At 34.3% G+C, this 17033-nt stretch overlaps 1 protein-coding gene across 1 annotated transcript; it reads left to right on the forward strand.

The window, feature by feature from the left end:
- Window positions 1-4: 4 nt before the first annotated feature.
- Window positions 5-16931, forward strand: LOC111706423 (rab GTPase-binding effector protein 1). Its single transcript, XM_023479300.1, has 27 exons — window positions 5-108; window positions 476-738; window positions 819-941; window positions 1371-1447; window positions 1666-1697; window positions 1881-1997; window positions 2402-2479; window positions 3458-3531; window positions 4304-4377; window positions 4609-4699; window positions 5711-5790; window positions 6109-6303; window positions 7179-7255; window positions 7718-7889; window positions 8309-8380; window positions 8701-8758; window positions 9351-9425; window positions 9711-9790; window positions 10079-10145; window positions 10640-10750; window positions 12003-12073; window positions 12578-12647; window positions 13159-13253; window positions 14526-14606; window positions 15056-15107; window positions 15331-15404; window positions 15620-16931. Exons 1-26 carry the CDS (start codon window positions 90-92, stop codon window positions 15346-15348), a joined length of 2322 nt encoding a protein of 773 aa, XP_023335068.1. The 5' UTR covers window positions 5-89; the 3' UTR covers window positions 15349-15404; window positions 15620-16931.
- The last annotated feature ends 102 nt before the right edge of the window (window positions 16932-17033 follow it).

Consider the following 17033-nt stretch of genomic DNA (forward strand, 5'->3'; position numbering starts at 1 on the left):
ATGCAGTTGAAAACGTACTGTTCCTTCAATACTCGATTATTTCAGATAAATTACTAAAATGTTAATTGGTTCATCTTATTAATCAGAATATGGAGGAGGCAGAACTGCGTAAGTAAAAAATAGAAATTAGGAAAAATTTATTTTAATTTTCTTTTGTGCTAATTAGGCTTCACACCTATCTGATTAAGACCGATTGAGATATCCATGTTTCTCTTTGTGTAATTTAACTTTTTTAATTTGGGGTTTTCTGTAGAAGCGACTTGCGGATTTCTGAAAAATTTGGGTTCAATTTTCAGAATAAAGCATTTTTCTAGCCATAGAGAAACGACGAATTGTTCCATTTCCACATTATTGATAAGAGAAAGGTGAATCGGCCATGCCTCTTTTTATCACACGTTATGCAGTCTTTAAATGATGTGCATTTGTGGAAAAATTCTGGATAGAGAAAACAACATTTTTTACATTTTAATTTTAGCAAAACCTGGATCAGATATCCCTGAGGGCCTTGCTGAGGTGAACCAGGAGGAAAGTACTCAACTCTTCCCCGAGGACACAGATAAGAATGCAACCATGTTGGAGGGGGATTTAGCTGATCATCAAAATTTGGCATCAAAATTAAGCGTGGAAAACAAAATGGCGACTGAAGAGATTTCAACGGGTGTTTATGAAATGGAAGCGTCTAGAATGAAAGATGAATTGCACAGTTTAAAAAGGGAACTAGACAATGCTAAGTCGGAGGTACAGGCTTTAAATGGTATCTTTGAAACATTAGATAATATTTTTTGATTTTTCTTTTGTTTTTGACACATTTTTTCTAGATAGCGGTGTCCGCCTATCTTCAGGAGAGTTTGGTCCAATCAGAGCGTGAGAATAATTCTTACAGAGAAGAGATTGCAACCCTGCAGGCTCTCCTGGTAGAAGCTAGTCAGGGGTCAGTCCAGGTACAACTCTTTATAGGGACTGTTAACAAAATTATAACGTTCTCCTCATCCAATAACTTAAGAAAAATATCATATAAACCTTTCTCCAAGAAGATATTTTTTTATAAAAGGTGTTTTACACTAGCTAATCTTGACCCTCCATGCAAAGATGGCAATGCCAGATTCACAAGGGTATCCTTTACAGCTTTGTCGGATCAAGAATGAATTGAATATCTGTGTTTCTAGTTTTGAAAAGTGGTGGATTTTAATTGTGGCTTGTGCATTTCTACTACAGGAAAACATAAGAAGTTAACAGAATTAAACACCAAGCATAGAAAACAACAATATCGTCCACACAATTGATTAAATAATGTTGTCAAGGCTAGCGTGAGAAATAGCCAGCTTTTCACTAATACGGGGAAATCAAGTATTTAAAATCTGAAATTACAGGAAGGAGAGGTGATGAATCTGAGAAGAAAGGCGAAGGCCCTAGAGTCGGAGAATCACGATTTAAAAATACAATTGAGGAAAAAATCAAAAATAATTTTATGAGTTTAATACCTTCAATCAGAAACAAAGTCAAAGATGTCAACGTAAAATAACAATTTTTTTACTTATTTTTCTATATTTTACGTTCTTTTTAGTTTTTTTTTAATTATTAACTATTTCCCCGGCTAAAATGTTTAATGTTTATCCTTTCTGCAAACCATATTTATTTTTTGTTTGATTTGATCTTTTTTTACAGAATAGCAGAGGGCCAACGAACATTAAATAAAGGTATAATATAAATTGAACAACCCACCCCCCATACAAATTTTTATTTAGAAAATAGATACATGTAGTTACTAATTATGCCGAATGTAACACAGTTTAAGAAAGTAAAACGATAGCTTTGTAAATCGGGCAAACCCCACTACAAATTGAGAAGTCACATGAAACTACATCTACAGTCTCTCTTAGGTGGTAACGTTATGGACCGTGAGTCCCTACTAGGATCAGCTGTTGTTCTCTCAGATAAAACAAAGACGATGGTCAGGAAAATGAAATCTTCAGTTGTTCAATCAGTTAATCTATCAGGTAAATAATCAATTAATCAAATCATCAGCTGTTTTTATTGAAAATCAATCAATTCATTAGGTATTAAAGTAAATAATCAATTAATTTTTTTATTCAAATCGATAATCATTCAATCAATAGAGTATTCGAATAATCAATCAATTATGTCGTCGAGTATTTAAATAATAGATAAATTTATTGTATTTGTATTTTGTAAGGAATAAAGAAGGAATGTAGGTAAAGGGGTTATATTGTATAAATCTGTAAAGAAGGATAAAGGGATTGTTCATTACTTTGTATGTAGNTGTAACCAAATAGATTATCAAGTACAATAGGTGGCAGGATTGTAGATCAAGGGATTGTTCATTATTTTGTATGTAGGAGGATTATAGATCAAGGGATTGTTCATTATTTTGTATACCTAGGAGGATTGACTCCTGAAGAGGAATTGAAAAGAGCACAGGATGATACCTCAGCTCTAAAATCTATAGTGGAACCACTAGGTAGTATTTATTTGATTCTTGACAATCTCCCCCCCCCCCCCTGCTCCTTCCCCTCCTACTTGAAAATAATTTTTTCCTCAGGATGTCAATTATGTTTGCGCGGAACCTCCAAAACAATTTTTAAGGTTTTATTCTCCTATTTGGGAAACAGGTTTCAGAAAGAGTGGAAAAACTTGCCAATTTGATATCCAAATTTAAATTCCTCCCCCCCCCCTGATATATTCTTGACAATATGTACATTGTACACATTTGTAAAATCATTACATTAGTAAATCATTACACACATATTATACGGTATACTCTTATCACTCATTGGGTCATCTCTGATTTTATTTGCCGATTCTGTCCTAAAGAACCCGTGTCAAGTAAGACATTTTGTAATATCTCTTTCAAAGGGCTATTTATGTCCAACGAGGCCGGAGATAAAAAATCGGAGCCGACGGAGGTCACTTTTCAGAGGTTCCAAGACTCCGGAAAGAGATATCGACAATCTGACTTCATATCCTGCTCCTAACAAATTATATGAGTCTACGTTCAAAAATAGAACCGGCTGCTATTAATATTGAAAGAGATATTACAAAATGTCTTACTTGACACGGGTTCTTTTGTCGTCTGCAGTCTTTTCAATACGCGATGACCAATGTTAATATTTTAAAAAGTTTTATACCAATGGGTTTAAGATTTGCATGTAGAATTGTAGATTGTGGAAGAAGGATTTGATTTGATTCTTTTTCTTTATTTATCATCGAATTTGATAATTCTATAATCATATGGGTTCATGAATGCATCTATATACCCGGATCCGGATCCTACAGGGTCAGATGGACTTTGAGAAACTGCGTATTAAGTGAACCCGGATCCACTAGTAAATTGCGGATTTGGTAGACCCGGATCCATATTTCCTATCTATCAGGAAATTGCGGATTTGGTGTACCCGAATCCGGATGTTCATTACTAACAGTTATGTTGTATTTGTAGAGGAGCAGATTGTTGCCCTAAAGGGCAAACTACGCGAAACTGATTCTCTTCTACAAGAATATGAGAAGAGACAGGTAACTGCTCTACCATGGCAAAGTGAGTAGCGTCACAAGTTACGGAACTCAGGGCGGGGGTTCAAACCTTCGGCCCAAGGTTGTAACCAAATAGATTATCAAGTACAATAGGTGGCAACAGAGAAATAGATTATCAAGTACAATAGGTGGCAACAGAGAAATAGATTATCAAGTACAATAGGTGGCAACAGAGAAATGAACCAATTATACACAACGTCACAAGTGTCAAATATAACAAGGAAATTGAAATTGTCTCACATTAGTTGACATGTTTTCCAAGATTAAATAAAAAAGTGTAAAAACAGAAAATAAAAAAAACACATAAAATTGCACTTATTATTCTGTTAAAAAATAAACACTTTATTCTAAAATTATCACTATTATTGATAATTTTTTCGGAAACAAAAACTGAATTGACACTTGTGACGACAGAATACAACTGTACTGAGAGTGTACAAATTCTACGGTGCCATCTATTGTACTAGAATCTATTTGTTTACAACTAGCAATGAACATCTTGCTTGCCCTAGCATTCTGGTATTAAACTCGTTGTCGGATGTCTTTACGTTAAATGACATAGGATGCAAACCTGCCAACACTCAACTAAGCCAGGGTGATGTAATAATTGAGAAGGTTCCATGGAGTATGCGGGTCCATGGGTCTGGTGCGCGAGTATCCCACCTAGTACTAGTGCTTCATAGGGATAATATTATTTTTTGTTTGTAATTTTTTAATTTTCATTGCACGGTAATAAACCTCTTAATGTTGTTAGGCTAGATCTCTGCTAGAAATGCAATGTGTTGGCTCCTGGTTAAATGGAGAAGATAAATCTGTTTTAGAACAAAGGAACTTCCATTTATTTACAACTGTCAGAGGGGTTTATATACTCGGAACAGTTTTAATCCCCCCCCCGCTCCCCCCCCCTCAGTCTTTTAAGAATAATTTCCCCAAGCGAATGATTAATATTGCTTGATTTTAACTTATTAATACGACTTGATTTCCAATTTATCCTTTTCCCCAATCTTGGAAAATAGAAACGTTTTTCCGAATGCATAAAATAAAATGGAGGCTGATCAGGCTGAAAGATGAGGTTGGGGATGGGTATAGTGAGGACGAGGGTCAACTCTACCACACCATCCTCGCCGCTAGGATAGGAATGCTTACTCAGGTACACGCCATTCTTCACCACTTTGAGTACGCAGGATTCACCATTTTGAGTATGTGTATTACTTAATCATTTTGGTACACGGCATTCTTCATCACTTTGAGTACGCGGCATTCTTCATGGCTGAGTTACTTCCAGACTGTAACTTCTAATGGGAATGATCATAAATTTTGAAAGAAGCAATTTAAAGGACCCTCTATTTAAATAATGACATACTTTTCCGATTTACAACAGTACCCTTAAAACCTATATCTTATTTCATTTACTTTGAATTATCTTGGAAGCAAAAATGCGCAAGCCACTTTTATAGAGAAGCCACTATTGAAAATATTCAATTTTAAGCCATGCAAGTGAAGATATCTCATTCATCCTTGATCAGACAAAGGATTAAAGGGTATAACAAAATGGAAATGCCCGTTAACAAATGTTGGGGCACTTAAATTTAAGAGGGTCATGTCTGATTCACAACAGTATCTTTAAAACTGTTGTCTCAGCGAAAATAATCAAGATATCTTTGATGATTTATTTCCATTGCGGTTTCTCTACAGGGTGTCCCAAAAAAGCGATCTTTAAGACACTGCAGCACTCACTATGATTCAATTTTTAAAATTTTTTTGAAATCTTTGTAACATTTCCGATCGATTGATATCAATGAGAGTATGTACTATGTAGCCCTTAAATTAAAGAAGTATTGACCGTTTGAAGTTTTTCATTTTGGCTTTTTAAGAATTGAACAATGTTGAGTGCTACAATGTCTTTAAGATCGTTTTTTGGAACACCCTGTACATAAAACTCGATACCAGATTATGCAGCAGTGAAGGAAATTGTCAAAAATTAACATGTTTTTAGCTAGAAAAACAGTGATATCTTACTATTTGCTGCTCCTATAAAGGTTTAAAGGGTACCGTTTAAATGGGGGTCTCTTAAAATTATGTATACAGTCCCTTTAATGTTTCATCCTTCTGAAGATTAGATCAGCTGGAATTAATTATTACTTCGAAATAATATCTGCAGGAGGTAGAAATGCTGAAAGCAGATCGGGACGGAGCACTGGGATTATTAGACACAGAAAGAAAAGAAGTAAAAGATCTCAGGTAGAATACAGTGATTCCAGGTAGGGGAATATATAAAACTCCCCTTCTGACTAACCTCCTCCACCTTTTTAGAAAAAATTTGACCTATTGGCAAGTTTTTATCATTGGTTTTTTTGGGGTTCATATAAATAATTTTTTGTGAAAAGAAATTTTTTAAATTGTATTTTTAAATGGGTTTTAATTATACCAATATCTTGCCATCCTAAATAAAACGAGGATTGATAAGTGTTGTATACATATTTTTGTTGTTTTACTTTTCAATTGAATAGTAAATCCGTTATTTTAAAATTTATTATAAAAAGTTTGTTTTGTGTCTAGAGCTAGTTTATCCAATTCCAATACAGCGCTACTGGTCGAACGGTCAGCGTTCAACGATCAGATCACCAAGATTCTTCAGTGCGTTAAGGACGAGGATCAGATACAAGAAATCCGCAAAATATCATCAGACGCTGAAAATGCCCGAAAATGCAATTTAGATAAATCAAATAAATCCCCTGCCACGAGGGTTGTCAGGTATTAGCTGGTTTTTTGTATTATTATTTAAAAGGACCTCACTAGTCTACTGGAGTTTGTAATAACTCGTGTAATAATAGAGATAAATGATGCTAACTTTGCACCTATATTCTTTTAAACCATTAGGCCGGGACAGGAAAAATGTTCAATTTTTTTTTCTTCATCAGGGGCGTAAAAGGGGGGAGGAGGGCTCAAAATAGGAATTTATATACAAAAATATTTTATTGCCGATATGTTATTATTGTTTTTAAGACTTTAGGTCTGTAAAAATATTAGACCATGACAAAAAAGCCTAACTGAAATCAATGAAATAAAATCTTTATTGTCTAACTCAAATATTTGAACAATCTCTTTCCATTTAAAGATGGGCATACTCGATTCACAATAATTTTCTTATAACCTTGTTTAATCCATATTGTTGAAGATATCGTCGTTTTACTAGCCAAAGAGTTTAATTCTGACAATTTGTTCTTATTGTTTTTGAAGCAGAAATTCCCAAGCAAAATTAAAGATAATCAGCTTATTCTGAGAAAATGTGGAATATACATTCTTGATCTAAGTAAACAGAGAGTCACTTCAAATTACGTGTACAGTCTCTTTAAACCTATTTATGTCTGATATAGTATGGAGTACAGTCAATTTAAACCTATTTATGTCTGATATAGTATGGAGTACAGTCTCTTTAAACCTATTTATATCTGATAAAGTATGGAGTACAGTCTCTTTAAACCTGTTTATGTCTGATAAAGTATGGAGTACAGTCTCTTTAAACCTATTTATGTCTGATATAGTATGGAGTACAGTCTCTTTAAACCTATTTATGTCTGATATAGTATGGAGTACAGTCTCTTTAACCCTTTTTATGTCTGATATAGTATGGAGGAATGGGAACGAGTTCAAACTATGCTTGACACCCTGTTTTCATCAAATGGATCTCAGTTAGAAGCTAAAGGTGAGTAGAGACCAGAAAATTGCAGGGGTTCATATAATTAATTCCAATGCGATCCCAAATATTGATTGATTGATATGGGGGGAATTGTTGTAATCAAATGGAAATGTCAAGTTATAGAAATGACCCACAGAATGTATTGTAAGGATTCTTAAGGAAGTGAAATCTGCAAGAGGCCCCAATGTTTACTGCAATGGAGTGTTTTTTCTTTATATCATATATCATCTCTTAAATTGATTTCTGATAATTACCAGAAGTAGTACACATTTCTGAAGTGTAGTCCATGTACATTGTACATTGTACACAATAAACTCTTATTATTTCTAACCTGATCTGAAACATGTTGTCCGCTTGTTTACCAGTGACTAAGAACGCTGTAGAGTGTAAAAAATAAAAAAATAAATAAAAATAAATAATTACCTAACTCCGAGTTTCATTTTAAGGGTAAATTTTCTTCAATTTCAGGCCCTGAAGCTAGTTCCGAGGAGTTGGAAAGGTCAAAATTAGAATTAAAATTAATCCAGAAGGAGAGAGATGAGCTGATGAAGGAGAAGGAGCAGCTTGCTAGGGAAAAGGAGCATCTCAGCGGCAACTGTGAAAAGTATAAGAATGATCTGTTAAAGGAAGCTGCTTTTAGGTGATTTTTATTGCATTTATTACACCTATACCAAAGGAAAAAATTAATACCGCAAAAAAATGCACTAGCTAAATGTTTTTATACCCTCGACTCCCCAACCCCCAACCCCCACCTGGGCTGTTTATAATCTTGCTTTAACTCTGTATCCCAGTGGACACTTTCAATCAAAACAGATTAATTGCTTAATCTATGAAAAACAGCTGATTCGGATTCTTTGATCTCTTATTGGCCCAGAACAGATATTCTGTGGCTCCCAATTGGTCAGATTACTTAAGATATGGATTAGACCTTTCTGAATGGATTAACTTTACAGAAGTTTCGGCCTTTGAAGGACAAGGAGGCTGATAATTAGAAAGAACAATAGACCCCATTAATTTTAATTGCTCTTTGATAGACTTTTTGAAATTGAATTGCTTTAGGAAAGAAATTGAAGGAGTTTGGAACAGTAAAGGGGAAGCATATGAAGTACAAGTTCAAGAATTACAGGCCAGGTAATATATTTAAACACGTAATTACATAATATAAGGTTTCTAATGTGGATACAATAATTTTAATATTAAGACTGTAAACGTATTTTCAAGTGACCCTCCATGCGAAAGAACATTGTTTTCCTGATTATTTCTTAAAATTTCTTCGTATAAGCAAGAGAAATCTGCCAGTCAACTTGCAGAGAACCCGGACTTGAAAATAATCAATTTAAAGATACAAAGATGGATGCATAATTGATCAGACAAAGCTTTTAAGAGTACAATTTTAACTTATTGGCCCTTTAAATGGATTCTTAGAAGTTGTGCAATATATACTTAAATAGGTTAAATGATGGTTCAGCCGCTCAAGCCAGCCTATCTGCACTCTTTAGAGGACTCCAGGGACCCATAGATAGTTATCATCTTTGATTTAGTACAGGGATAACCATAAAACTGTAAGATCGGCAACCGACTATTAGTCTTAAGTTATAATGAAATAGTCCAATGAACATGAAACACAGCAATTGCTCAGTTTACAGTTACACAACCTCAATTTATGCATATAATTGATATTTAAGCTAATGGTAAAACTGTTTTATAACAACATCAAATTGATTGAATGTCGTCTTCCTGATCCACTTCGGCACTGTATTACTGGGCTAAGCCGATCAAAGTCAGTTGCAGTGCTGATTCAGGTCAGTGGCGAAAACCATCAAGTCCAGGGGCGAAAATGGCTAAGGATAAGGGTGGGATGTAACTTTAAAAAATGTAGAGACATCATGAAACTTAAACGCATTTTACAAGTCAATTTCAATTGTATATAAATCGCTGTGGATGATTTGAATTGTTTTTGTTGCAAAGTTGGCCATTTTTGTTTTTCTTTTAATGTCAGCCATTTTATTTTATTTTAAATGTCAGCCATTTTGTTTTTCTTTTAATGTCAGCCATTTTGTTTTCTGAATTAGAGATGACCTTTATCTATTGGAATATAAAGGAAGCAGTGAAAAGAGATCTAAAACTTTTAACACGAGACCGAGAGAAAATTGTCGCAGAGCTGCAACGGCTTCAGGTAATGATAATAATATTGATAATGATATTGATGATAATGATGATAATAATATTGATAATGATATTGATGATGATATTGATGATGATGATAATATTAATGATGGAGATATTGATGATGATGAATGATGACAGTGACAATGACGATGACAAATGACAATGATAATGATATTGACAGTGACAGTGACAGTGACAGTGACAGTGACAGTGACAGTGACAGTGACAGTGACAATTGGACAACTGGACAACTAGACATCTAGACAACTGGACAACTGGGAATTGTATCTAGGCTGAGAATGAGAATTTGGTTGGAAAGCATAGCGCTTTATCTTCTACAATGGCAAATGAAGCTATAAATCTCCCGACTAGGTAACACTTACTAGTGATTAGGGTTTACAATTTGGATCTATTAAGGCCTTGCGGAACCTCTCCTGATATTGTCAAGAAAGACAAACCCATTAAGGCCTTTACAGAACCAAATTGGAAACCCTACTTGTGATCAAAAATCAATGACCATGAACAATTTATCAATTAATATGTAAATGCATGAAAAATACATACAACTAGAAAACAAAACATAAATCAGTCAAATATGTTAACTAGAATCAAGGGATCAATAAAAATGTAAAAACCTAAAATATATTTTTATTGTTTAAGTTTGGAGGAGATGCAACTATTACTGTTGACGTATCGAGAAGATCTGATCACTGCTAAAATTGCTAAGGTTTGGAAATTAAATTGATGTCTAACATGCGCAGAGGAAAAATCGGGGGTATTTTTTTTTGGGGGTGGGGGTAAAAATATTTAGAAAGGGTGGAAAGCTTGCAAGTGGAAGTACAAATTTCCCTTTTTCCCTTAATTGTTTTAATTTATAGATTAAATGTACCACTACCGTGTGTAAAAGATGAACAATTTGTTTTTGTTTTACATTCAGTCATCTTCGTATTTATCAATACAATGAAGACAATTTTGATTCCCTTCAAGCTTTTCAACAGCATGGATGTACATTACCTGTTAACAAAGTGAAGCTGTCAAATAACAGTTTCTCTTTGTTTACTTGTAAACTTGTAGCTTAAACAAGCTTGTCAGAAATCAAAACTTAAAAAGGTAACTCGTCTTTATTGTATTAATATTAACGCCAACCACTGTATATATTTTTTTAAAAACCTCATTGCGAATATGTTGAATGATAACAATGATAATAATGATACCTGGTAGGAGAGAGCTGAGGAGAAGTTGGAAACTGAGATTGGGTTCATGCGCTCTCAGCTTAACATTGAACACCAGAACAGAACCAGTTTAGAACAGCAGTTCAAGGCGGATAGGCAGGTAATTCAAGGGACAGTTTAGAACAACAGTTCATGGCGGATAGGTAGGTAATTAAAGGGACAGTTTAGAACAACAGTTCAAGGGACAGTTTAGAACAACAGTTCAAGGCGGATAGGCAGGTAATTCAAGGGACAGTTTAGAACAACAGTTTAAGGCGGATAGGCAGGTAATTAAAGGGACAGTTTAGAACATCAGTTCAAGGCGGATAGGCAGGTAATTAAAGGGACAGTTTAGAACATCAGTTCAAGGCAGATAGGCAGGTAATTAAAGGGACAGTTTAGAATAACAGTTCAAGGCAGATAGGCAGGTAATTAAAGGGACAGTTTAGAACAACAGTTCAAGACAATTTAGAACATCAGTTCAAGGCAGATAGGCAGGTAATTAAAGGAACAGTTTAGAACAACAGTTCAAGGCGGATAGGCAGGTAATTAAAGGGACAGTTAATAACGGATAGGCAGGTAATTAAAGGGACAGTTTAGAACAACAGTTCAAGGCGGATAGGCAGGTAATTAAAGGAACAGTTTAGAACAACAGTTCAAGGCAGATAGGCAGTTAATTAAAGGGACAGTTTAGAACAACAGTTCAAGGCGGATAGGCAGGTAATTAAAGGAACAGTTTAGAACAACAGTTCTAGGCGGATAGGCAGGTAATTAAAGGAACAGTTTAGAACAACAGTTTAAGGCGGATAGGTAGGTAATTAAAGGGACAGTTTAGAACAACAGTTTAAGGCGGATAGGTAGGTAATTAAAGGGACAGTTTAGAACAACAGTTTAAGGCGGATAGGTAGGTAATTAAAGGGACAGTTTAGAACAACAGTTCATGACGGATAGGTAGGTAATTAAAGGGACAGTTTAGAACAACAGCGGATAGGTAGGTAATTAAAGGGACAGTTTAGAACAACAGTTCATGGCGGATAGGCAGGTAATCAAAGGTACAGTTTAGAACAACAGTTTAATTAACCCTTGTAGAGTCGAATTTACAATTTACAACAGTACCCTTTAAGCCTTTGTCTGTACATCGGTAAAGGAGAATTGTGTGGACATGGTTTGCACTCAATTTTCAGTCGAAAATTAGGTATATCACAACGTGCCTAGTTCTCTTTTTCCTAGGTAATATTTTTCCTAGGTAATTCATAGTAATTCATAGTAACAGACTTGTTACTTGATTTTCGCACACGGAAATTACATTACAACGTGCAAAAATAAATTAATTATTTTTGTAACAATTTACTAAATTTCATTTTTGTTTTCAGGCACTTCAGGACCGTATGAGACTATTAGAACCAAGTGCTGCGGAGTTAGAAGTGGAGAAACAAAAAAGAAGGTATTTCAGGGGCCCGTGTTCTCTGCAGGGGGGCGGGGGGTTAGGTTAGGTAATTTAAGCTGTTATCAAATTGGGAATTTTTATTTTTAAATTCTTTACAAATTACAATTAGTGATGTGCCTTCTGGTCTATTTTTCTTCAGGAACAAAATTTAGCATAATGTAACAAATTTATTTTAAATATTAATTTTTCTTACAGCCCTAGCATTAGTTATATTGTTTTAGGTCAAAGATTATGCTAAGTTGAATCAAATCAAAGTTTAACAGAATATATGTTTGAAATCTCAAAGTTTTATTAGTTTTTTTCACTAAAAAACTGTCCAAACGGTTAACAACATTAATTACAACATTAACTGATACACGTTTTCAATGCAGATAAATCAGTTTTCCAATTTTTAACGACATTCAAGGAGACTTTTTTTAAATCCTTTTGGTTGCTTTTTCCCCAAATAGTTTTTTGAGAACCCCCTCCTTCTAGACCGTTTTTTAAACTTTATTCTTTAAGGAATATGGAGGAGAGAGTAGAAGAGATTAAGAATAAACATCAACAAGCACAAACTGAACTCCGTAAACAGGTTCATTCATTGATTCATTCATTGGTGGATTCATGGAGCTCATACCCCCCTCCCCCCCAAAAAAATGATCTTACAGTGATAACCAGAAAACTCTGGAATAGGAAGTCGACTTTTGAACTTAATTTATGACTTTAAATGGGCCAATGAGCTTGACACACAGCATTTGTACAGTGTAAACAGACCCATTTCACTTAATAAGTGATTTAATAAATAATTAGTAAAGCTATTTGCTTTATAACAATGTAATTTATTATTGTATTAATGTCGTCTTTATATTCTACAGTTTTCTGGTTATCACTAAAGCAGTTATGTGGAAAAACATCTGGAAAATTGATAAATTCTGAAAAAATAAATCCACTAGTCACTGCTACAGAGAAACTGCAATTGAAATTAATCAATTTTCAGAAATGAAAACTAGAATTTCTTGCTTGTTTAAAATTTGAGGCAAATCGGTCAAATGTCGGACAAACAAAGAAACCAAGATTACTACTTTATATTGATAATTGTTTAGTTGGAGTGTGCACGGCAGGCGGCACAGACTGCTGAGGCGCAGGTTAATCAGATGCGAGTCAAGCAACTTAGCTTACAAACTGATCTGGACAACAGGTAGAGGTTTGATGGATTGATTAGTTGGTTGGTGGATTGATGGGTTGATGTATTGATGGGTTGATGGGTTGATGTATTGATGGATTGATGGATTGATTGGTTGGTTGGTGTATTGATGAGTTGATGGATTGATGGATGGCTGGGTTGATTGGTTGGTTGGTGGATTGGTGGATTGATGGATTGGTTGGTTGGTTGATAGATTGATGTATTTATGGATTGATGGATTGATGATATTGATGGATTGATGGGTTGATGGATTGATGGATTGATGGATGGATTGATGGATTGATGGATTGATGGATTGATGGATTGATGGATTGATGGATTGATGGATTGATGGATTGATTGGTTGGTTGGTGGATTGATGAGTTGATGGATTGATGGATTGATGGGTTGATGGATTGATTGATGGGTTGGTGGATTTATGGATTGATGGATTGATGGATTGATGGAATGATTGGTTGGTTGGTGGATTGATGAGTTGATGGATTGATGGATTGATGGGTTGATGGATTGATTGATGGGTTGGTGGATTGATGGATTGATGGATAGATGGATTGATGGATAGATGGATTGATGGATTGATGGATTGATGGGTTGGTGGGTGGAATGATTGTTTGGTTGATGGATTGATGGGTTGATGGTTTGATGGGTGGATTGGTTGATGAAATGATTGATTAATGGATTTATTACTTGATTGATTTATTTTAAAAGTACCGCTTGATTCTTAATGTTATCATTTAAATTGTTTAAATTAAGTATATTTATTGTTATATTGTTCTGGTTTCGCCATTTTTGGTAATAAAAAGCGATTCTTAAATTTGATATTTTTCACTATATATGCTCGACATTTTTCACATTTCACATTAAGTATTGTTGAAGATATCTTTTTTTTTTGACTATTTTAATAATTCCTCTTTTGTTTCCTTAGCAGAAATGCGCGTTACTTTCGTAGAGAAACCACAATTGAAAATTATAAATTATAAAAAAAAATGTCGATCTAATTCATTCTTGATTAGACAAAGCTTTTAGAAATACTGTTGTGAGTCAAAAATGCCTATTTTATGTCAATAAATGGCGAGTCAACTGAAATTACGGTTTTGTATATAACAATTCAATAACAGGGTTCTATTGAATTCATTATTTTGTTTTTAAGAATGGAATAATGGATCGATTGATTGAGTGATTGTGTATTTGATTGATTGATTGATTTATTCATGGATTGATATATATTTTTAAAAAACTAATGAATAAGAAATTTGTTTTTTCCAGTGTGGCAGTACAGAATGATTTTGTCCGTTTATCCCAGAGTTTACAAGTTGAACTAGAGAAAATACGCAAGAAGAGACAGAGGTAATATTATCCGAGAGTTTACAAGTTGAACTAGAGAAAATACGACAAGAAGAGACAGAGGTAATATTATCCCAGAGTTTACAAGTTGAACTAGAGAAAATACGGCAAGAAGAGACAGAGGTAATATTATCCGAGAGTTTACAAGTTGAACTAGAGAAAATACGACAAGAAGAGACAGAGGTAATATTATCCCAGAGTTTACAAGTTGAACTAGAGAAAATACGACAAGAAGAGACAGAGGTAATATTATCCCAGAGTTTACAAGAAATAGAGCTTGGAAACTCAGCTTTGCCTTTAAACTGAACTTTTTCTACCTAAGTCAACTGAGTTAACTTAGAATGTTTAAACTAAGCTTAGTACAATTCCATGTTTCTACAGAGTTCCCAAATCAAAATTTTAGGCGGTGAATTTCGGTGAAATTGTAGATTAGTTTAAAAATTTAATTTTAGGTCCGATGGCAGCATGCCGATGATGTATCCGATTGTAATTCTTGCAAAACTGGTAAATTAATTTATTCATTTATTCAATTCATTCAATTTATTAATCACTAACTAATTCATCATGTTATTTATTTATTCATTTATTCATTTATTATTATCATTTATACACATATTCACTTCCCTATTGAAGAAAAATACCCCATTGTGAGAATAACTTATGACACTCAAAATTCTTAAAATTCCCTGAATCTACTACTTTTTTAATAAAATATGTTGTTATCCAGGATTATCCAGGAAAGTGAAGAACAACTGTTCACACTGTGGCAGAATTTACTGCCCTGAGTGTATAACTAAACAGGTAGAATTTACTTACATTAAAAATCTAAAAATATTTAATTATTCATTTATTTTACTATAATTGTATTATATTAATTAATTCAAAAATCTTCATGCGTTCCCCCTGGAAAAAAGGTCGTGAATTTCATTAACACTTTTTATTCAAATTTGTCAACTTGGTTTTGAGACCCCTTTCAATGTTCACAAACACTCCCTTTAAATGTGTTAACTATTTAGGTAGCTGCCAGGGGTTCTGGTAGGAAAATGCCTGTCTGTGATGTTTGTCACACGTTGTTAGAACGAAATTCTGCTCCCTACTTTTCCACAGAACCACCGCATGCGGACTCATAATCGGTTGAAATCGGAGTTCTGCTTTTTTACGCTACAGAACCACCGCATGCGGACACAGAATCTGTAGAAATCGGAGTTCTTTCGCAATTCGCTACAGAACCACCGCATGCAGACTCATAGTCGGTAGAAATCAGAATTCAGCCTCAGTGGGCTACAGAAACTCCGCATGCGAACTCATAATCGGTAGAAATCGAGAGTTCTGCTTCATCCCGTTATAACCACTGCATGCGGACTCATGATCGGAAGAAATCAAAGTTCCGATTCATTCCGCTGCAGTAAACTTTCATGAAATCTGCCAATTTTGATCTATGTAGAACTTGACCAGCCAATTTAAATCTTCAGGAGACACTCTGCAATAGATACTATAATATACCATTATCCTGCTTCGATAACAACCGCATATGGAGACTTAAACTAGAAGTGAGCAAAAATATGCTTCACCCCCCCCCGCCTATTTCTGTATGCAACCCTGAAATCTTCTTTCTGACCGTATAACTGAACGAATGGAATTTTCTAGAAATTAATATTTTAGTCAGCTAAATGCTTAGTTCTATGTATCTTTATATCGTTGTGATTATTAGTTAACAAAAAGCAATTTTTGGGATCAATGTCGGCCATATTATATTTCAAATTCATTTACATATGTAGTTCTTTGTTTGCTGAGGTTATATATGACCAAATATTATTCATGTTTATTATTGTATGTATTTTCAATATTAATTTTTTTGTATTAGTCAGAGGGACTAAATCTTATTTTAAGGGGTGTCTTCATTTTCAAAGCGCATGTCCGGTTCATAGCGGAGAAGGATTAATGAGATATCTCTGATTTTCTGGCTGAAAATAAATCTTGGTTTCTCTTCTATTGAAGAAAAACTGCGGTTTGTTATTGGTGTTCAGATGTTTAAAGGGTACCGTTGTGAATTGGGCATGTCACTTTATTAACGGAGGGTCGCCTAATATTTCTTCCACAGCCCTTTACAGGAACTTAGTAAGGTTGACAGTTTTAAATTTTCTTGTTGGATTTCCGTAAAGCCTAAAATGTTATCAACATAAATACCAGGGAACTTTTTGTTTATCATTTAGCAATACTGACCTGCAGTGACCGCGGTCTTGAGTGGCTTTTATGTATTTTATATTGATCAGAAATCGACAAATTAATGATTTGGACGGAATTAGAATAAACTTCAAAATTTCATGATTCAAATTTAAACAACTTTCGACTTGTCGCCATCCCGTTAAAAATTACCATGTTTTTTATTTTTAAAGGTTTAAAAAATCACAAATCACATTATTTTGTAGA

Source organism: Eurytemora carolleeae, unplaced genomic scaffold (genome assembly GCF_000591075.1).
Source record: "Eurytemora carolleeae unplaced genomic scaffold, Eaff_2.0 scaffold438, whole genome shotgun sequence".
In the NCBI taxonomy this organism is placed as follows: domain Eukaryota; kingdom Metazoa; phylum Arthropoda; class Copepoda; order Calanoida; family Temoridae; genus Eurytemora; species Eurytemora carolleeae.